This window comes from Odontomachus brunneus, unplaced genomic scaffold, assembly GCF_010583005.1.
Source record: "Odontomachus brunneus isolate Ranch 3 - 2012 unplaced genomic scaffold, Obru_v1 Obru_scaffold_078, whole genome shotgun sequence".
Taxonomy (NCBI): Eukaryota; Metazoa; Arthropoda; class Insecta; order Hymenoptera; family Formicidae; genus Odontomachus; species Odontomachus brunneus.
Genome location: NW_022639528.1, coordinates 388,375 through 411,615, shown reverse-complemented (window position 1 = coordinate 411,615; position 23,241 = coordinate 388,375). Strand labels below are relative to the sequence as shown.

The following is a 23,241-nucleotide window of genomic DNA, read 5'->3' as shown; positions in this document are numbered from 1 at the left end:
TCGAACGAAGCATTCTACGTCGGTTAATAGATATAATTAAACATGACATTCGATCGAAAATCCTATCATCAGAAAGTTTGCCTTGAAAATACGACAAGGAATACGCAAACATGCAAATTGTCTCCGGAAAAATTGCCACATTTCGCTCGTACATTTATAATTGTAACAATTAATTTAATAAATCTGTCGAACGAATCATTTCGGCAAAATTCGATCGAGCATGTTATTCGTAAAATATTAAATTTATAAATAACTTGTAATAATAATAGTAATAATTAATAATAATTATAGATAAACTGATAATAGTTATGATAGTCTTTAAAAATAATAGTATAAATAAAAATAGTAATAGCGCTAATAATATTGATAAAAACTTACTATTATTATTACTAACTTGACAATAAAAGTAGTTGCAACGTTATATGACAATAATAGTGATATCAAGGCTAATATATAATTACAACAATAATTTGTGCGGCGCGTCGGCAAACGTAACCGGTCGAGTCGCGAAATAACAACATCGTGAAACGCGATGTAAACAACCGACGACTTCTCGCTAGGTTACGGCTCGGCTTTCAAAGTTTATTAGTGATTATGGTTGGGATCTAGCCGACCCCACTGCCGTGTAATCCTGTCAATCGGGAGTTGCGCTCGACTCGGGGCACTTACGTGGCCAATCTTCTGCGTTCACTTACGGTCACTACTTCTCTTGGACTATCCGAATCTAGACAGCAAAATGAAAGGAAACGTCGAATGCGATGAGTATGAGATGCAATATTAACATCTATCTAAAAGCGTTATACAATTGAACGTGTACAAATGAGCCGTGTACATTTGAATTTTGGATAAATATGTTTAGAAATTCATAAGTATCGCATAATCACTCGTTACATTATTGTCTTGTTCACACGCGCGCGTCACATGTACATACACACACACACACACGATATTGGCACGCGCACATCCAAAGCCATGTAAATATTCATCACAAAGTTGTATAACGACATAATTATCGACCCTTCGATCCAGATATCTATATTTTACACAATATGACGATATGTGACATAACCGAGCCGTTTAATTAGAAGTTATGTAAGCGAGCAAGCGCGCGTACGTTATAAAATATCGCCTCGTTTACTTTCTAATGTTCTTCTTACGGTGACTCGCAGTCAGCCGCGAAACGACTCGCCTAATCTCGGTCGTTACTTTTCTGTTTTCAGCAGCAGCGGCACCGCCAAGACCCTAGTGAGCAATCTGCCGCCCCAGACCCGGTTGGAGGATCTCGAACAGTTCTTCTTGAGCTACGGCCCGGTACAGAACGTCGAGAAAGTGCCGACGCGAGACTCCAACACGCAGACCGTCATCGTCAGCTATGAGACGCAAGACCAGGCACAACAGTGAGTATTCCGACGGCTGCTTTCTCTCCGTGCGCGCGAGATCGATCGATCGATCGCTCATGGTGATTAATAATTCGCGATTGAGGTCGATGCCTTTCGCGATGCGGCGGTGCTTTTATTCGCCGCGAGAGATCGCGAACGTTCGTTGGGCGCGCACACCGGTGCGTGAATTTGCGCGACGTTTAACGCCGAGACCTGTATTGACAGTCGCGATTTGAATCTTGTCTCACTCGGGATGCCCAGGTCCGTATTAACAGTCGTTACTGGGAGCTTGTCTCACCTGACACGCTCAGGTCTGTACTTGAAATTAGTTTGATCTGAGCTTTTTTAGTTTGGTTATACGATATACGTGGTACTGTATATTTATAATTTAACGATTTACGTCGTTAAATCACGTCGATTCCAAACTCAAAAAACTCAGATCTAGCTCGAAATTCAAATCTAAATGTCTTACTCCTTGTCTACAACCTTGCTTTAATTCTTAAGCCGTAAAAAATTGACCAATCACAATTGATTATTTTTAAAATAATGGCTTAAAGATTTAAGCAAGTTTGTGGACAAGGTGTTACTTATGAAACAATATTCAAATAAAGACAAATAAATTAATACGAGTATCAGATCTGAATTTAGAGTTTGATCTAAACGTTTCAGTTGACTCATATATGGTATACAAATGACAATGATCTGTATTAATATTTGTTACTTGAAACTTACTTCAGGTGCTCGGATTTGAATCTAGAGTTAAATGTGAAGTTTTCAGTATCGTACGACTCAACTAAGACACTCAGACTCAACTCTAAGATTCATATCAATAGTCGTTATTTGTGACTTGACCTATGTGAGATTTGAATTTCAGATCTCAGGTTTTTTTTCAATTATATAATATATGTGATATATATATATATATATATATATATATATATATATATATATATATATATATATTATATTTATATATTATACATATATGTACTGCGTATATATATGTATATAAATATATGTGTGTGTATTTGTATATATATATATATAATATTTGTAATTGCAATTTGAATGAAAATCTTAAACTAAATCTAAATTCTAATTCTAAATTCAAGTTTAAGTATCTCACCTGAGGTTTCAAGTAAAGACTATTAATGCAGACTTGTGTCATGTAAAATATTTAGATTTTCATTTAGAATTAGATCCAAATATTTTAGTTGAATGATATGTAACGTTTATATATATGTATGTGTGTAACCATGATTTGACTGAAAAATTATCACCTAACTTTGAATTTAAATGTAAATTTCTCACTTGAGACGAGTTTTAAGTAATAACAATTAATACATTCAGATCTGAGTATCTTATATGAGACAAGCTTGAGTAATTGATATGGATCAATGTACTTGCAATCGATTCAACTGAAAATCTTACATTTTATTCAAATTAAAATATAATTATCTCACATGCGACACAAAAGAGTTTCAATCGATCTATCACTAGGAACCTAAATTACTTGATCAACTCTCGAAGCTCAATCTCATGATTCCCGATAATTTCTCTCTGAACTAACTCATGCGGTTTCGCGCGCGTCGTCATGTATGTTAAAGAACGAATTCTTTAATAAAATTCGTTGCGAAATGTTATTTCATTAAAAAACTCAGCATTTAATAAACACGATACAGCGGGTAGACAGCTGATCTAATTCGACGACTTTCATTCGCAGAGCCTTGAGTCAGTTGAATGGATACAATTACGAAGGCCACACGTTGAAAGTTGAGATGTCATCGGCAGAGAGCCGACGAAGAGGCCGCAGCCAACGCAGCGGCGGCGTCGCCTTTTCCGGCTTACCCGGCTCAGGACGTCAAACAGATTTTCCGTTACGCATTCTCGTTCAGTCAGACATGGTTGGTGCGATAATTGGTCGTCAAGGATCGACTATCCGCCAGATTACCCAAGTGTCTCGCGCCCGTGTCGATGTGCATCGCAAGGACAACGTTGGTTCTTTGGAGAAAGCCATTACCATTTATGGCAATCCAGACAACTGCACCAACGCTTGTAAGAAGATTTTGGAAGTGATGCAGCAAGAAGCGAATAACACGAACAAAGGGTACGGCGAAGAATTTTATTCTAACGGTTATACTGAACTATAAATTCCTAGTTAGTGTCGATCGATTAGTCGAATTAGTTAATCAAGTTTTCCACGATAGTCGATGTCTGCGTAAGCGTATATAAGCTCTTTATCCACGTGATTTCGACGTGACCTATTAATGTATTTGTAACAGTAGATTTGCTTATGTCACGTCAAACTCGTGAGTTGTACTAGAAACTCTAGATTGATCAGATCAAAAGGGTTTACGGGTGAATAAACCGTTATGGATCGCCCTGTATAAAACGAGTAAACCTAGAATCTCAGATTTGACCAAATCGAGTCTTCTTGATTTATCTTTTCTTTTCGGTTATTTTCGCACCAACTAAAACATCTTTTGCTTCCCACAGTGAAATCACCTTGAAAATCTTAGCGCATAACAATCTTATTGGACGAATTATCGGCAAGGGCGGAAACACAATCAAGAGAATCATGCAGGACACTGACACAAAGATCACTGTCAGCAGCATCAACGACATTAACAGCTTCAATCTGGAGCGTATAATCACGGTTAAGGGCACAATCGAGAACATGAGCAAGGCTGAGTCCATGATCTCTAGTAAACTACGTCAAAGTTATGAGAATGACCTGCAAGCCATGGCCGTGAGTTTCATCACACGATTTTCGACTTCTTTCAACCTGAATGTCGCATGCAAGTCCTTGGAATTCGTACAGATTTGCAAAAATATATTAGCAATCTTGAAGTTGAAACACCGTTAGGAACAATTTCATAAATTCCAATGGCTTATAAATGACATTTGAGATTGAGAAATTTTGAGGAATTTATTCAAAAGTCAATATATAGGAAGAACAAGATATTTAATATTGAAAATCAGATTACTCGGTGTGGCGAATTCTCCATCGAGTTTTCGCTTAGTAAGATTGATAAACCGACCTCGCGGGGAGGTACGTTCAATGCAATGAGATAAACGCGACAATGTTCGAAATTGACATGATTATTATTCTTATCACAGCCACAAAGCATGATGTTCCCTGGTCTACATCCCATGGCTATGATGTCGACTGCTGGAATGGGCTACAGCTCTCGTGGACCAGGTCTTTATGGTTCTGGGCCAGCTCCGTATCCATATCAAGGCAGTCTTCAAACGCAACAGGGCGTCCCAGCCAGTGACACTCAGGAAACGACCTTTCTTTACATTCCCAACAACAGTGTCGGCGCCATTATTGGCACGAAGGGCTCGCACATACGCAACATCATCAGGTTCTCCGGCGCTAGCGTGAAGATCGCGCCGCTTGAGCAAGACAAACCGGCCGAGCAGCAAACCGAGAGAAAGGTCACTATCGTGGGATCACCGGAGTCTCAATGGAAGGTGAGCGATCGATATCATTTCCACAACTTTTTAGTCTTCTCTATTCTACGATTCGTATGCCTAATTTCTATGCTACGATTTCTCAAATTTGCACACGAAGACCCTTAAATTCACGTCTATCTCAGTGCACGATCACATAATGAAGTAAATCTTGATACGAGAGTAAAAGTTTGAATAAAAATAGAAGTTGTATAGAAGTTGTAATAGAAGAATATACTTTTCCGTATATTCCAATAAGTATCTAAAAGCGAAGAATACATTCTTGATGTCGCTTTTTCATTGATACGATGCATTTAAGACACGAGACGAATACTTCCAAGACGTATCAACAGATTTGCATTGATACGATTAAACTATCGAGATGATCGCCTGTGAGGCGCTTTAACGTTTGCATACTTTCAATGCCATACACTGGCAGATACGTATCGCGTCGTCCCACCATCCGAAAGATCGTAAGTTCAAGTCCCACCGAGTCCGCGCGCGCTTTTGGGAAATACCTCGTAACTTTAACTTGCTTTCTTCGAGCTCCCGAAAGTTGTTCTTAGACTTATCCTGCTACATTTGGGTGGATGTTGTTCTATGCATCAACTTGAAATCAGCAGGAATATCAAAGAAGGGCCCCGTACCGATCACATGTAACAACGATGTGTGAATCGGTCCCGTTTGACCCTTCGACAATTTCTTTTTTTTTCTTTTTCTTTTACCTCGCACACTCGGCGATTTTCTAACATCATTGGGAACTACGTTTTCAGGCTCAATATCTGATCTTTGAGAAGATGCGTGAAGAAGGCTATGTCTCTGGTACTGAAGACGTGAGATTGACCATCGAGATTCTCGTGCCCAGTGCCCAGGTTGGAAGAATTATTGGTAAAGGCGGTCAGAATGTAAGGGAGTTGCAACGTGTGACTGGGAGCGTCATTAAATTGTCGGAGCAACAGGCCACTCCTCCCTCAGCTGACGAGGAGACCACCGTCCATATCATTGGCCCCTTCTTCAGCGTTCAAGTAAGCTAGCCGACTCTGTTAAGATGAGTCTCCCTCATGATACATAAGCATTATAGAGACATAACGAGATTATATTGCTTCAATATCGTTAATAATTTTGAACAAAAAGACTACAACCTAGTAGTTAGCACAAGGCAGCGAGACTCATGAAGTAATCCGTTTATTCTATCTCGCAGTCGGCACAGAGAAGAATCCGCGCCATGGTCTTACAATCGGGCGCTCCTAGCGGAAGCGGCGCTGCTGGCTCGCGTGCTGGTCGCGGTAGCAGCCAAGAAGGTGCTTCCCGTTCACGAAGAGACGGCAGTGTCACTTCCCAAGGCGGCACGCCGTCGCAGTCCAGCACTCAACAGCAACCAAGCGGCTCGCCATCTAGCCAGGACCAACAGCCGCAGCAACAACCGCCACAGCCGCAGCAATCGCCACAGCCGCAGCAACCACAACAGATGCAGCAGCCGCAGTCGCCGGCACAACCGCCGCAGACGCCTCAGTAACGTTGATGACACCCAACCGACGCCGACCGACGCCACACACGCCTATCCGTTTTATTCGCCGGAGTGGCCTCGTCGTCGCCTTGACATTCTCTCTCGTCGAGAGGCCGAGCTTATCGCAAACCACCTCCTCTTCTCGCGGGGCGCGCGCTACCCTAACCCTACTCCCAATCAGGGGAGGGTTCGAACGAGAGAGTGCGCGGCGCGCAGATCGCGACAGGAAGACGCGCGCACGACAATGTTCTGTGAATTAACTCAGCGCTGTTCGGGAGAGAAAGAGGACGAAATGATCACCGCATTAGATTTGCGACTCTAGCTCCGCGAATTAATTCCGAGGGTTTCCGAAGCCTGCGGCTCGCCTTCCTATGTGAGCCTGCGGACGGCCAATTCTTAGGGACGGTTTGAGGATTCTAAATGCGATGAGTCAACCGAACGGAACTCTTAGGGGTTAATTCGTACAGCTCCCAGAGAGAGACACAGTTAGAGCTGACATATAAAGACAGTTTAGCGCCAAGAGTTAATTCTCAGAACTTGAACGAGGCCTTTGATTCTAAAGAATTCAAGGGCTTGATTAGAACGGTTAATTTAAAGAGTCAACGATGCCAGGCCCTCCGTTTGGTTTGGCTCGCTGCGCGGCTGCCACGGTCGACCTTTCCTGCCAACTCGCGCGGTAAATACATTTGTAACTCGCTAATGGGAACGTTTCATCGCGAGGTCGATCGTGGCACTTGGTTGGTGGTCGCGAGATCGGACTCGCGACTCTCTCTCTCACGATAAAATAAACACCAAATAGATAGAAAGACCGACCACAGGAACGAAGCGTGTTCGCCATGCGCCAAACGGAGGTGCGCGCCTGGTGAATTATCTGTCTTGTCTAGACAGGTAAAACAGCGCTATGAATACTCGATTGTTCTTGTTGGCGAGGACCAACGTCGTTTTCCTCTCCGCTCTGCGCATTGCGTCTTCAAACCCCACCGCACACGAACTCGTTCGCGTCTGCACCCCGCGACAGCGACGAAGCGACAGGCGCACGACCCGATTTCACAGCGCTAACGAAACCACCGCCGCCGATGAAATAGGATAAGACGACGAGAACAAACTGATAAAGAAAGAGGATAAAATGGATAAAATCACAACCTTATTACCTCATTGCATTACGGTTAAAGATTTAATAACGATAGAGGAAATGAAACGCGCGATAAACCGATTAATCTAAAAAAAAGTCTATCTAATATTAAAGTTATTAATAATATACAAAGAAGTTTAGTAACAATTACGTTACGTAATATGGTTATATTACGTTATACTTGTTACTACTGCAACTACTACTACCATTAATACTATTATTATTATCTACTCTATTACTATTATCGCTATAATACTATTTACTTACTTCTTATTATATAGTACTACAGGAGGAAAGCGGTTTTTCTTAACAAAAAAGCAAAAAACACAAAGCTAGGTACAGTTTTTTATACCAGATTTCAGAGACACTGAACGATTAATACGAAGACTTGAAAAAAAATAATATCGAGACCGTGGACCGCGGAACGGCATACCCGTTTCCCGGTCGTTAGACCAGCAAAGCCAGGATGCTTCGAGAGAAGAGGAGAAGACAAGTGAGCCTCCCCCGCGCACCCCAACCCGCCCCTCCTCGCACCACGTAATACCAAAGAAGAAGCGACTATGAGTTTTTTCGTATTAGTGAAGTGAAATGCGTCGTGCACGCTCTATTCGCCTCAAGTTCCTCACCAAGAGCCACGAGAGTGAGAGAGAGGGGTCAGACCCGCCAATCCGGGAGGGGAGAGATCGACGAGTGGTCATCGGGATGTCGAAAACAGCGCCGACGAGACATCGAGTCGCTTGGCAGATGAGTGATGATTGATGACGACGAAGACAAGGAGAGAAGAGATGAGGAATCGGAAGAGGAGACGAGAGTCCGCGAGCAGCGTTGTATCGGATCGGTAATACGATCGGTACGGACGCCGTTTTGTGCTAAGTTTCTAAGGAACGTTACTAAAGAACGTTTCGAGGACACGAGGAGAGTGAAAAGGAAAGAGAGGATGAAAGAAAGAGAGAGATAAAAAAGGTGAGAGAGAGAGAGAAAGAGCGACTGTCGGTAACGTGAAGAATAGCGAGCGAGAATGAGAGAGAATGAGAGAAAGCGCGAACGAGGAAGAAGGTATGAGAGAGAGAGAAAAAGAAAAAGGAAAGAGACAAACCGGGATTTACAAATCGGTTGAGAAAATTTTTACTTTATCAGGAATGTAATAGTGTGTGAGTGTGCGTGTGTTGATTAATAATTATTGATAAGTAATTGATTACTAATTAGGAATTAAACGACGAAGTAAAAGGCGGACAAATTTAGGCTTAACGCGATCGAATTGATGGGGGCAAGGGCGAGATGAAGAGAGGGGAGCTTAGATGAGGCGGCCAAGCGAGGAATTACCGCGGGACGTTACGTCACTCGCGCTGTCCACTCTCGGCGCTCATCTCGCGGGCGCTGCGTCGCCGACGAGCGTCGAGTGGAGTGCCTCCAGTGAGGGCGCGTCCTGACGAAATTGCGAGCTCTGTATTTTCTGCGAACCACAACTGTCAGAGAAACAGCGTGCACGATCGGGCCGAGGCGTCCGATCGTTAACAAGAGAGAAGAAAGAAGAATGCGTAGGGCGCGAGCGATTTCGATCGGCGCGTCTCGAATGTCGAGCGCGCGAGATGTATGAAACAAAGAATATCGGATTCGAAGTAAAGAGTAAATCGCCCTCCCCCGCAGAGAAGAGTTGTTAAGCGTGACCAACAAAATTCAACAAACACGACGGACTAACACAGGCGCGCGGTCTCGCGCCGTCAGGCTGGACAGGTCGACTTATCACCGGCGATTATTTAAACGAGAACACGTCGCGGAGAAGACTAACTTTCCACTCGATCTTGTCAAGCTTTGTCGGCGCAAAACCGAGACCGCTCCACCGGCACGTGGGCCCTCAAACGGGCCCACGTTCGGCGACACGACGGGCCCGCCCTCGGGCCTGCCGGCTAACCTGGCATTCGATATGTGTTTAGTACAAAAAATACACAAATAAGGCAAAACGATTATTAAGAGGATCAGGGGGTAAAGAGAGGTATAATATCGTGTTTAATCATTTTTGTTTTTTATTTCTTTCGGGGAAGGCTGAGGACTGAGTTTCTGGAGTGTGCGTGCGCGCGCGCACGTTATCCTGCGCAAGTGTCATAATCGATTAGATCCAGACTCCTCGCAGCGGGAAGTGGAGGCTACTCTCTCGTCGTAGTCGCGGTAGCTAAATGCGAACGTCGAACGACGGTCCGCGCGTCCACGTCGATCGAATCTTGAATCGCGGACGGTCTGGAGCCTGTGATGCTGATTTTCTGAGGACGAAGTTCACAGTAGCCAGCCCAGTTTACGGGGCCTGAAACGACGGCGGTGAGGCGAGATGCATCGGCATTGGTGACGTTGGTATTTAGCGCCGAATGCGCGACGAGATTACACGGCTTCCTCTTGCCTGCCCACTGTGCCGCGCGAGGGTGAAAGGCGTCGGGAAGACGTGCGCGCTAGCACGCTGAGTAAGGAAAGTACGAGGGAAAGTACGAGAGATGCGAGAGACACAGGATGAAGGGAAAAAGAAAATGAGTCTGACACAGGAGGAAGAGAATGAGTCTAGATTTATTTTTGATAGATTGTTAGAAGAACTTCAAGCGAATTTTTCTTTTTCAATGTCTTTTTTGTTAGATGTTTTTTAATAACTTAATGAATTTTAACGATATTAAGAGCGTGAGAAGAGAGGATATAGAGAGAAAAGAGTGAGAGGGATAGGCGAAAAACATTTCTTTTTAATGTAAGATAAGAGGGAGAGAGAGAGAGACAGAAAGAGGAAGAGAGAAGAGAAAGGAGAGGCGAAGCGGAGTGTTTTTCGCGGGAGAACAGATAAGTTAACGTTATAGAGGACAGAAAAGACGGAAAAAGAGGGATAAGAAAGAGAGAGAAAGGGAAAGAGAGATAGAGAAAAGATTAGAGATTAATCGAGGGACTAATCAGGGCGCGACGCGCAGCTTTTTTCGCTGCGCTCGCTCGCTTTTTGGGATCGTGACAAAAAGGAGATTTTTTAGCGGGGTTAAATTTGTATAATATATTTAGTAATATATTTTTTTCGAAGATATACGACGGTCGCGGCTCCGCTCGGCGAGGTCGTCGACGTCGCCCGGTACGGGAACCTCGTAGTTTTATGCGAGGGACCCCACACCTATCGTGTGTTACCCTTTACCTCGCCCGCGGACTCGCGCCCGACGCGCGATTATTTATGAAGCGTAAATATTTAAACGACGAGAGAGATAAAAAGTGATAGTGAGAGAAGGAAGTTTGTATTAAAGCTTGTAAAGAAAAAAAAACGAAAAAAAAAGAGGAAGAAATTGCGAAACGGAAGGAAGTGCCAAGAGATACGCACGTACAGTAACATGGGCAGTAAACGAAAAATCGACATACAGCACAAAGCAGCAATAGATCGCAGAGTAAACAGCAGAACGAAAACAGGAACGATGGAGAAAAAGAGAGAAAGAGGCGGAAATTCATCGCAAACAACGAAGCGCAGAATACAGTCAAGAGAGAAGAAACAAGTAAGCAGTACAGATGAAGGAAGCGAAAGAAAGAAAGAGAGGGAAAGCAACAAAAAAAAAGGAAAAACGAGAAGAAAAGTCAGGAGAACCCTCCTTTATCCTCATAGTCGAAAGAATCATTTACGCTACTTCAAGATCGCTTTACGATTTCCTTTTGGTCCACAAGCATCGAAATTCCAAGTCGTTGAGGAGAGAATCGCCCAGAGATCCGTCGTCGCCGGGGAGAGATCCGCGGGGTACGACAGAGCACACCCCAGAGGACCTCGTCGAGCCGGTCTTCGACATGGGCGATGTTGCCTATCCCACCCCCTATTCGGAGTATCGTCAAATTGAAGAAACTAGACATTCGCTCCGGGGAGAAACGAGGCGCGTTCAGCGTTTTAGAGAGAAACAAGTTTCCTTTGTGGACCTTGTATTGATCCGTCTGATTTTTGTATTAACATATGTACCGTAGAATGTGTGCGTTATACGTTGTCGGGATGAGATTGTGTATATCAAACTATTTGGCACTTTGTATTTGGAGGAAGGGGAAACAAAAAGTTCACCAAAATCGGAAAAATATAATAATTGCTCGAAAACGCGGATTAAGGTTTCAGAATCCTATCACTTTTTTTTTTTATACGCCTCGCAGTGAGAAACGGATACAGGTAACTCGTGAAATCCCGCGAAAACGCGTTGCCCTCTTCTCCCCGTGGACGCGCAACGGTCCGCCCCCGCACGTGAAATCGCACTTTTCGCTCGTTCATCGAGACTTCGGACACTTTTCGTTGCGGCAATTCTTTTCGACGGATTACGGATCAGACAAGGAAAGCACTCGGATAAATTGGAACAAAATGAAGCAACTAAATTGGAAGAGAAATTCTGCTAATGAGAACCGCACGCTTTTCATTCGAGAAAGAAAAAGAGAAAGAGAAAATAGAGACGGAGGGATAACAGATACGCGCACAGAGAGGCAGCCTCATCGATTGGGAAACAAAAGAAGGGAAACATTGTTCGGCCGATTCCTCAGCACTTGAGAAACGCTACGAAGAAAACAAAGGTAAAAAGGGAAAAAAAGAAAAGCGAAAAAAAACAAACGGAGAGAGAAAGTGAGAGACAAACCGCTCGCACGCTCGAGAGAAGAAGAAGAAAATGTACAAATCAAACAAAAATAACAAAAATGAAAACGCGATGATTGAATAGATAAAATTATTAATATTAATAATTATAACTGAAAAGTGAAAAAGATTTTTAACGTTATAAATTATTGCGCGGGCTCGCGAGAGAGAAGAACGCGGATTAGAGAGAAGCGAGAAGTAACTTAATCTACTGGTAGAAATACCGACAAACAAATGTACAAAATCAAGTTATCGCTAAATGTTAGTATTCTAGAGTATTTTACCGTCGGAAAATCGCGCTTTACCGATTTTAGGACGTAAAGAGGCGAGGATTATACTAAGCACGCAGCTTAAGCTAAGATTGTACATCCCGGCAGATTAAGAGAGTTCGAGCACAAACGAGAAAAAAAAATGAGAGAAAAAAAAAGATGGAAAATTAAGCGAAAAGCAAAAACCGCACACTAATCGACCGCCAGGATCCGTCGAGAAAAAGAGGACGGGAACATATATATACATATGTATATCATCATAACTAATCGGAAGCAAAGGAATTTTAAGGAAAAATTAACGAATCAGCGTCAGAAGAAGGCAAAAGGCATTTAAAAAAAAAAAAAGAAAATAGGAAAGGGAAAAAACACTTCAGCTATCACGCGAACGTCGAAGAACAATGAGTACTTTATGTTTCTTCTTTACACGAACGTCCGACATCGTCGATGTTTCTCCAAAAAAAGATGACTCTCACACGCGCAACTCTCATCACCGGAAACATCCATCCATCTTCGCCACACTGTTCTTCGTACCCGGCTCGCAATCCTGTTCGCGTAGCGAGGACACCGTGTAGAAATCGACAGGACATCAACGAGACGTCTGTTGACGCGGGCATCGAGTCGAGGGATCGTCAACCGCAGGAAAGGTCACATTTAACCGAGTTCGCGCTGAGCAACGGGACTTGAAGACTAAAACAAGACACACGTGCACGCTTATATAGGATGGGATCCGCGTCGACGATGGATGATAGGTAGCACAATTCTACGCGGCGTATTCCTACGAGAGCGAAATCACACAAGCAGAAGAAGAGGAAGAGAAGTCGATACAGAGTCGGAGAGCAGAGTCTCTCAGACGAGCGCGAGAGAGACGGAGGAAAGACCAGAAAAAGGGAAAAAGACAGGACAGAGGAAAATAAGGAAAGAGGAGCGTCTAACGCGTAACAGCTACGCGATTCGCACAGCATATCGGACTTTCCACGACGGAAAACAAACAAATCAGACAAAAAAAGAGAGAAAAAGAAGGAGCAAGACACAGAGCTAGCGAGACAGGGAGCCGAAGGAGCGGCCCAGCAGGGCCGCTCAGGAGCAGGCTCTCTCGTCCTCGTTGACCGATCAATCGCAAGTCAGGACCAGTCGTCAACGCGACGCAGAGCGCGGACGCGCCCACCCGCACGTCCGGCCGAGTCAAAAAGAGAAAGTATAAACGAGACACTGGCACAGAGTTCCTCCGCAACTGGCCGACATTCTCTCCCCGTCTGGACGACGGTGACGGACCGCGAGGAGCGAAGATCGCGCGAGGTCGAGGCGGCGCCCCGTGCACGACTTTGACAGGACAATTCGCGAGCGGAACGCGTCGCCTCTCGACCAAGAGAATCGCCGGACCTCGTTGCGACCGCTCGTCTCCGGGAATCCGCGCGCCTGTCGCGGGAGAGACACGCTGTACACAGAGTAGCGCGCATACAAGGATAGCTACAGGCTTACACACATAGAGAGGGGAGAGAGACGGAGAAAACCGGCGCTTCTCGACCAATATTACTACTATTACTACTACTACTACTATTACTACTACTACTACTACTACTACTACTACTACTACTACTACAACACGCATTATTCACCGGCATTGAGAAAGAAAAAGAGAGAGAAAGAGCAAGATATTATATATCGATATATATGAAAGAAAATCTATATATATATATGTATACATGTATATATAGATATATATATGTATATGTATACTACGGTATGCAAGCAAGTCGAACAATTGTTCATCGATCCCGCATCACCGCGATCGCGGTCGCGAGCACAATAGTAAGGAGCTAAGAATGGCAATTCGCGTCCAGGGTCGCGCGACGCGACCCCTCCGGAACTCAAACAGGTTGCAGGATACTTCTCGTAACTGATGATAGCGATTAATGAATAATAATAATGATTAATAAATAGCGATATAAGGGACGATTTAAGAGTAATCTAACATTGATGCGCGTCGCGCGCTCCCCGTTCGAGGTGTAAAGCTGGGACGTGGATCGCGCTCGCGTCTAAGTTTCTTTCTTTTGGGGGGTAACTGAGAGACAAAGTGTAAAGTAGCAGAGCCAGAAGTGGTAGATTATTTTGGGCTTTAGTATTAGGATTTCGAAAGCGAGAGAGAAAGAGAGAGAGAGAGAGAGAGAAAGAGACGTGGAGTAAGTACGAATCGGGTGCATAGGACGTGGTGGTAGGGCCGCCGGAAAAAATTGCACAGGCAATCGAAACGCTCGCTTCGGGTTCACTCGACCGGTCTCGTTCGCAGATCGGCGAATGTTATGCTCGAAGGAGAGCCGTGACGATGGAACGTCGATTCGCCCCGAGAGCGTCTGGATAGAGATTGCGGATTGATATCTCGAGATCACTTGCACGTTAATTCGGCATCTTCCAAAGAACTGAGCTTCATCAAGTAAAAACTGTTTGGCGACCACGATATCGAGCACGTTGATTTCAGGCAAGAATCAAAGTTCAGAGTTTGGGCAGCTCAGCGACGTCGCGCTTTTATTATCCTTCTTATCCAGACACCTCGCGTCGCGACTTGGACGTTCGCATTTTGGCAACCAAATTGGATCGACATCCTTTCGGCGCACAAAACTGTTCTGGAACCGGACACGCGGCGGCAATCGAAGGCCTTATTGTACACAACTGGGCATTGTTGTTACTGTGACGGGTTTAAGTGATATCGTTAAACAAATGATATATCAGATAAGCTCTTAGGCGTGATACCGGTTGATAGGAACAGAGGAAGTAAGGGAGAGAGAGAAAGAGAGATGAATGAATGAAGCAAGTGTGTGAGAGGAATGAATGAGAAAGAGAGAAGGAAGCTTAGCTAACGCCGAGGCAAGAAATGAGAAGATATAAAGTAACTGTAAGCCGAGTTAGGGAACTAGAATGAGAGGAAGTAGAGCGAAATGGGTGAAGGAATAGCATTGACGACGGTGGGAGCCCGTTGAAGGGAGTCTCGGTGTATTATCTATTATTATCTTATTGTTGCCAATGATGGGCATTATGACGAAGAACCGCGCGGGTATGTAACTTATTCTCTACACTGCATTTACCCTTCCCCCCTCCCCCCACCCCAGAACCCCGAGAAATATACCTATGTATACATAGTTACGCAGCGCATATACACTATACACCTGTTGTACATAGATATATATTATATGTAAAGCTTAAACTTATATATAATTAACGTGAGAGAGGCGGATTATTAGAGTCGACGTGCCAGATTATGTGCAACCCGTAAATAGCCGTTCGTCGAACGGGGCGAGTGATGTGAGAGAGATGGGGAAAGAAAGGCTGAGAGAATGCGCGCGTGCGAGGATAGCGAGAGAGTGCGTGTGTGTATGAAAAACACAGTGAGTGTGAGAGAGAGAGAGAGAGAGTGTGTGTGTGCGTGTAAGAGTAAAAAATGGAGCGCCAATTAGCAATTTTGTACGCAGCCTCGTCCGTCCAGGTGCGCCTCGTCTCACTTTGCTATCCAACTTTTGCGACTGATTATATACGCTAAGGGACGATTACATTACAAAACTGATCGCACGGTGGGAAACGATCTCGACTCGTGATTCACAATTCGGCAAACGCGACTCGCAAACTGCGACTGTTCCACATTCGAATCCAATCCTCCGCGCGCTTGTGATCGCGAGATTGTAATCAGTAATCGATCAGTTTAGCATTATTACAAAAATAATGCAGAATTAACCTACGATGCGACGAATCACCGAGAAACAAAAGAGGGGAAAGAAAAAAAAACAGAACGACAAAACAGACACATTTTCCTGGGGACGAGTCGATCAAGATCCACCGTGCCGTCAGGCTCGATTCAAGGCACGATCGATCCATCGATCGTTCCTCGCGATAGTAACACTATCACACGTAAGGCTGCTCCCACACTGCCAACACGCCGGGACGAGGCGGCCTATCGGACGCTGCCGGCGCGACGTTTATAACAATGAGTGTCGAGACGAGATTAATAATACTAAAACCCAAAATAGCCGTTTCCGGGAGGGAGATCGAAAGAAAAGGCGCGCACGGAGCAGGCGCTTCACGCGTCGACGCAGATGCAAGCGAATTTCCCCATTTTGTTTCGTTCACGCGCTCCGTGGCCGCGCGACCGAGGGATAGATAGTTGTTGAAGAGAAGGAATTCGCGTAATACACATTCGCTACCTCATAAGTTTTACAAGATTTCTACGAAATTGGGCGAGAACAGAGCAGTAGAAACGACACGTGAGACAACAACAAAACAACAAAAAAAAAAAGAACGAGAAAAAAGCGAGAAATGCTGCCAGGCGCACAAAAAAAAGCAAGAAAGAAAGAAAGAACGAAAGAAGAAGAAGAAAAAAAGAAATAAGAAGAGAAGAATAATTGTTCGCGTTTTCCTTCCGTATTTTTAGTCTTGGTTTTCTTATCTCTGTATTTCGTATTTTCTTTTTGTTTGTCCACTCGTTTTGCACCGAGCGAGAAAGTAGTAATTAGCTCCTAGGGCAGAGAACGCTCGAGCGATCGGCGGAAGGACACAACTCCTTTCGGGACACGATTCGGTCACCACGGAGACTCTTGTTTCTTCGCTCACGCGTTACGTTCCGTCTATAGTTTATCCTTTTTGTTTTTCCGTTGGTTTTACACACTTTCGTGGGTGACACTTGTTCGTGTTATTTGTTTCCTGCCCCCACCCACTCATAGTTCGCGAATGTCGTGCTGTTTATCGAGCCAGTTTGTTGCTCGCTCGCTACTCCGCGAGAGTAGCAGCGACTTTCTGTTGTCGAAGATCCGATCAATCATCCACCTATACTCACCCACTCAGCCAGCCGAAAATCGCAGACGCGCTTCTGCGACTTCTCCTCCTTGCGACGACCGATTTATCCGGAGGCTACATCCTCCCCCGAGAAAGACAGGGAGGAATCACACATTAATTTCCTCCCGTAAGAAGCAGCACGCCATACCGCCGATAATCGCTCAGACACCACTTTTAGCCCGGCAGTGGTATTCATTTGTTCTTATAAGTGCTCTCCTTTATTTTAAAAACGATATATAGTAAGATGACTATACGATTAATGCATATCAATCATGTTCCAATTACTTTAAACAATAAATTGTAATGCAAATACAAAGACACGCAGTGTGCAAACCACCGATTCTCCTCCGACCATTTGACTCTTCCGTTTGGATGCGAGCGCAGAGAAGGGGCGTTCGCTCGAGAAGCAAGACGTTTACTGGAGTCCGCGACGACACGAAGAGAGTGACGTCATCGAAATTGTGGAATAGATGAGCGTCAGGGAACGTCACTGTTAGATCGCTCGCTGATGAAGTGACGAGTGAGCGAATGTTGTTGATTCGAGGACTCCTCCGAAGAAATGCCCGCTCGACGGGTCCGCGATCTCGGATCCGAATACCACTGCCGCGTTAATTGTGCCGCATTGGCGTTAACCTCCGGTTAACACAGACATACACACACACACACACACACGCGCACACACACATACGTATACGTACATACATATATACATACGTACACAAAACGTACAGCAAGTTGCACGAAACGCACGTTGTACATATATGTGTAGATAAAATACGCTCTGTACATACGTTGGCGCGAGTCGAAGGGCTCCCGGTGACAGACTCGCACGAGCACTGTCGATATCGTCGATATCACGAGTCGAGAAGACGATTCAAGCGGGACCACTTTCACTCTCGGAGAGAGTTGACGCGCTTTGCGCATTTTCCGCGCACCCTATCAGTCAGTCGAGAGAACAAAGGAGAAACAGAGACATAACGCTGCCAGAGTTATCGTAATTGATCTTTGATACATCATTCACGCACACGCATGTCAATCAGTCTGATCAGATTGGAACATATCCACCGTCGACTTCCGGCGTCGTTACTCGACGTCTCGAGTCAAATCTATCAGAGTGTAAATTTCGTAACATCGGCTAGATTTCGTATCTTCGATCTTTTCGTTCATTAACACAGGAAAGGGTTCTTCACTTCACGAACACTGTTCGATTATTCGCCAAGTCGGGGGAAATTCGAAAAAGAAGTATTTTTAAGATTACGATTTATGATGAATTTTCTAACAAACTGTTGTAAGTTAAGATAATTTAGCGACTCGTGTGTGACTCGACTCGTGTGAGATTTTCGCCAGGAGCCCCTCGACTCGTGGCGTAATTCGCTTCGTGTTTTCTCGTCCGTGTCACAGCGCAGCGGCGAGAATAAATTAGATATAGAGAAAGCGAATTAGAGAGGAGAGAGAAAGAGAGAGAGAAAAGATAGGCTGGCAGAACACACAAACAACAATACGCACATTTTTCCGACAGCACGCAAACTGCGTCAGTTACACAGACACAGCCCGTTGATTGAGGAAGAAACGAGGGAGAGAGAAAGAAAGGAAAGAATACGTCGACTGGGCGATCCTCGAGAGAAGAAGGACAATTTCGGACACTTAAATATTTCGCTCAGAAGATTATAACGGCCGGAAGTTAAATTATCATTTCGAAGGTGATCAATTAATCTTCATTCGGAACGACAAAGGAGTCAGTCTGAATCTTCGATTTTCTGGAAGTATCGAAATTGAAGAGACAACGTCGAATAGAAATTAAGTCAAGAGTTTTGGGATAATCAAAGCAACGTAAATCTTCATCGTGAGAGAAGAAAGAGGAAAAAGAAGAAGTCAATTCGGATCTTCAAAAAAATTTCACTCGGAAGAAGAGATCATATTAAAAGTTTCAAGATAATCAAAGCAACGTCGCGACCTTTATAAAAAAGAGATAGAAAGAGGAAGAAAAAATGGGAGAAGTGAAGAAACCAATTCGGATCTTCCGATACTCTTGCTTCGTATTTTTGATTATCTCATTCGCGGAAGAATAATCTACCACTAGCGATTAGGTTAAGGGTTTCAATATAATCAAACTGTAAAGTAGCAAAAATTCAACGACCGATGCACAGCGAGGATCGTCGTCAGACGTCGCCGGCAACTTTGATGACGACCGCGCGCGAATTCACAGACTGCCACGACGAGAAGAGACTGCTAAAAAAAATAACAACAAATTCATTAATCATACATAGAGGTTCGCGAGCACGATCACAAGAAAAGAAGAAGAAGAAAGAGTGGGACGGGACGCCACGCAGCGAGAGAAACGCTGAAGGCACACAGCAAACCGAAGCAACAAGCAGTCGTAAGACGTAGGCGAACATCCTGAATTTCGCCGACGAGAACGCAGCTTCCGCGCAGCAGTAAGCAACAGCAGCAGCAGCAGCATAGCATCAGAGCAAAAGACAGAAGAAAGAAAGACGGCAAAAAGCTACGGCATTACCTAAAATGAGGAGGAAGACAAGAAGAGGCAGCAGAAGAAGAAGAATCGGTCCGACCCAGCACGACGCTCGGGCGACCGAAGGGCCAAACCTTTCATTAGCGCATTAAGAAGATATTTCGAGGCATAGCACGAGAGGAAAAAGTAAAAAAAGGAAACTACAAAACGAACGACACGCCGATATGTCTATACGCATGCCGCATAACACACACACGCATACTATATAAATATATATATATATACATATATATACTTTTGTATGTATCTATACTAATATACATACATATTATTATTACACTTACGCACGCCGAGATAGGTAGGGAGGGAGAGGATAATCGAGGAGGAAGGGAAAGAAAGACACATCTTAATAACGATGATTGCATGCATAAAAACGAAGTAATAATAATTAATTAATCGATAATCATAGCGAACGCGGCGACGCCGCGCCGTCTCGCCGTTACTATAGTAAGCAGGAAAGAAAGGGAATCGAGGAAAATGTTCTTGGGGAAAGGGAGAGCGAGAGACAGACAGACAAAGGGAGAGAGAAAGAGAGAGGGAAAAAAATGGATGGAGGACGACGAAGATAATGCATCTCAAGTGAAAAACATAAATATTAAACACTAAGCGAACGGAAGGAGAGAGAGAGAAAGAGAGAGATGGAGGATAAAACATGTGCTTGAGAAGATCACCCACTTTCTCAATTGCGTGTACGATGCCTCGGGAGAGCCGGAACACGCCCGACGTGTCACACCCGCGTCTCTCTCGGACATGGAACGACAACGACGTGAGGAGGAAGAAAAGAGAGGAAAAAGGGGAGAAAACGAAACAAATAATGCCGCACAGCCCGGAACGAGGCGAACGACGCGCCTCCGCTCGTCGCCGCGCACGCCGTCGTGTGTGTTCGTCTCCCGTGGTATCGATACATCGCGTTATATACATATAGATAAAGGTTGCGCATTGCCGACGGAGACAGCCTCCGCGCTTGCATTCGCTTCGCACTCGCTACGTTAGATGTATGATGTATTTCCTTGGTTTTTTTTTTTTATATTTTTGGTTTCAATTCCGGCGGGAATTCCCGAGTCGCCGCGGACCTCGTCGTCGCGAGCCGCCGCCGCGATCGAGGAGCGCGCCCCGATCGAGATCGATCGATCGAGGACTCCGCCGAGATTGGCCGAGCCGCGACGGCGAGCCCGCGGAATCGGCCGCGATTGTAAGGTATATGATTTCGCCGTAATTAATTCATTTTTGTCTACTTTAGTTTACTTTAATTGCTACTATTCTATCTATAGAGCAAAAAGTTCTATTATAATTGCTATACTATTACTACTACTACTACCATTACTACTACTACTACTACTACTATTGCTACTAGCCACTATGTATTTTTGCGTCTTGGACGATTTTTGTTGTTTTTTTCCTGATCTTTGCGACCGCCGCGAAAGGAGCGCGACACGCGCGTTTCCCTCGCGCGCCTCTCTCCAGGGGATTTTTCTGTTTTCTTCACTGAGACTGCGCTCCCTTTTTCCGGCTGTCTTCTCTTGATCATGCTTAGGCGTTTCGAATCGTCGTGGAACGCGCACGTCCGGCTACAATTCGATCGATCTCCGGCGCAAATATTCTCGGGCGATCACAGGACGTTCGCGAGAGATCGCGTCGCGAGAGAGAGAAAAAGGGAGGGAAATATGGAGAGGAGTAGCGGGCTGGGGGAGAATCGTTGTTTTTCCTCCTGCCGTGCGAGGGACGCGCGTCTCCTCCTTCGCTGATCACGCAGATCCTTTTTTTTCCCGCGAGCTATATCCCACACACGCATGAACTCGCGAAATTTTGTGCGTCGTCGCGTTACAGAGTTCTTTCGCGCTTTTGAGTTTGCACTTGGGAGACCAACCGTTTTTCCGTTTACCTTCATCATTATTCTTCGTTTTTCACGCACGGCACAATTTTTGTTTCTTCCCGATTGGCTTTTTTTCAATTTTTTCTCACAACCCATCTTTTCCACACCCGATTGCCCATCTCGAGTCGCCAAATCTGAGTTCACATTGATCTTCTGCTCTCATCACACATACACGAGTCATACGAGCACATCGACACAGACACGCGCGCGCACTCACATACACACACGAACACACATCACACCACATAGCGCATAAAACTTTTCGATCGAAAGGGGAAAAAAAGAGCTATAGTGTTTTTAGCGGGTAATATTTACTACATAACTCTACATACTCTATATGAATAATCATTATTAAGTACACAGAAGCATAGGAGATAAAAACGTACGTAGACGTATGATATAAGGCCGTAAAAATGTATAGCGGGCGGCTTCCCTCCAGATGCAAAATTCACATTCGGCCTTTGTTCCGTCTAACGCTCCTCCAAATTCATGTCGAGGATGCCGGCCGTTCAATCGTCGATTCTTTCGAGGAAGCTGCATCGGGCAGTCCTCTTGACAGCCGAATATCCTTCTCTCCGAATTATCTCGTTGTCATTCGGGTTATTTCCGTCAGAAATGGGCGTCTTAGTCGGCGAGGAAACGGCAGTTTCGCCTCTTGTCAAACGGGTTTTCGGGTAGATGCGACTTCTTTTGACGCTGCAAAATTGTACAATTCTTTTGGGCTCGGGATTCTCTGGTCGAAGGAAGGAAAAGGCCGGCGAGGGAAAACTTTCTTTCGGAACTCTCGAAACAGGCGCACGCGCACAAGTGGCAAGGAAAAATTATTCTCCCCGAAGAATTGAAGGACACCCCCGTTCTGGAGGGAGAGCCACCGCTAAAGCCGTGTTCTCGGGACATAAATTTAGTAGATACACACGTGAGGAATTGCCCTGTATCACTGATAACGAAGAGAAAGACGTTGAAGCGAGCCACATTGAGAGATGTGGCGTACACACTCACACGCGTACACAGACACACACACGCATACACACCACATGCAGGACCACAGGACGAGGGTGAAGCGGAATTCGTTATGTTTTAGAGCCGCGTTGCTTTATCGGTGGCGCGTGTAGTCATGCACGCGTGACAACTTTTTTCCGCGAGCACGAAAACTCGACACGTGTTACACTCGTCCACGTGAGCACGCACGTGCGTGTGAGCCGGATGAAGGAAAGGACGCAGGAGGACCTGACTGAGGATCGTCGATAGAGGACCGTCGTATTTTTAAAACGCCTCTGTTAATATCCGACGGCTCTATTCAGCGCTCTCGGCCAATTCTCCCGCTCTCTTCCGGCTCGGACGTGCGCGGGCTTTCGTGGCCACACCGCGTATAATTACATACACACGCTATAAAGAATGAATGAAGGAAGGAAGGAAGAAAGGAAGAAAGGAAAGAAGGAAAAAAATGACCGATTCTCTCCGCCTGTAATGAATGTTCAAGAGTTTATTGACGAGCCAGATTTTTTACCATAGAAATCTATATATATTATATATATATTACACATATATATATCTACACCATACGCCATATATATTTTGTCAGTTTTTCCTTTGCTTTAACTATACAATATGTAACAGAGATGAGTAGAAGTTAGAGAGAGAGAGAGAGAGAGAGAGAGAGAGAGAGAGAGAGAGAGAGAG

General features: G+C 44.8%; 1 protein-coding gene across 11 annotated transcripts in view; it reads left to right on the top strand.

The window, feature by feature from the left end:
- LOC116847478 (insulin-like growth factor 2 mRNA-binding protein 1) overlaps positions 1-17,144 on the top strand; it is a 147,957-nt gene extending 130,813 nt beyond the window's left edge. For 5 of the 11 annotated variants that reach the window (XM_032822517.1, XM_032822518.1, XM_032822524.1 and 2 more), the window contains 6 exons: positions 1,224-1,397; positions 3,103-3,486; positions 3,876-4,128; positions 4,500-4,856; positions 5,609-5,860; positions 6,037-17,144. In XM_032822517.1, the coding sequence (XP_032678408.1) occupies positions 1,224-1,397; positions 3,103-3,486; positions 3,876-4,128; positions 4,500-4,856; positions 5,609-5,860; positions 6,037-6,351 (1,735 nt within the window). In that variant the 3' untranslated portion in view covers positions 6,352-17,144. Of the gene's footprint in view, positions 1-595; positions 763-1,220; positions 1,398-3,102; positions 3,487-3,875; positions 4,129-4,499; positions 4,857-5,608; positions 5,861-6,036 lie in introns of those variants that run through there. The other 6 variants (XM_032822519.1, XM_032822523.1, XM_032822521.1 and 3 more) reach the window with 3 other exon arrangements.
- Positions 17,145-23,241: the final 6,097 nt, after the last annotated feature.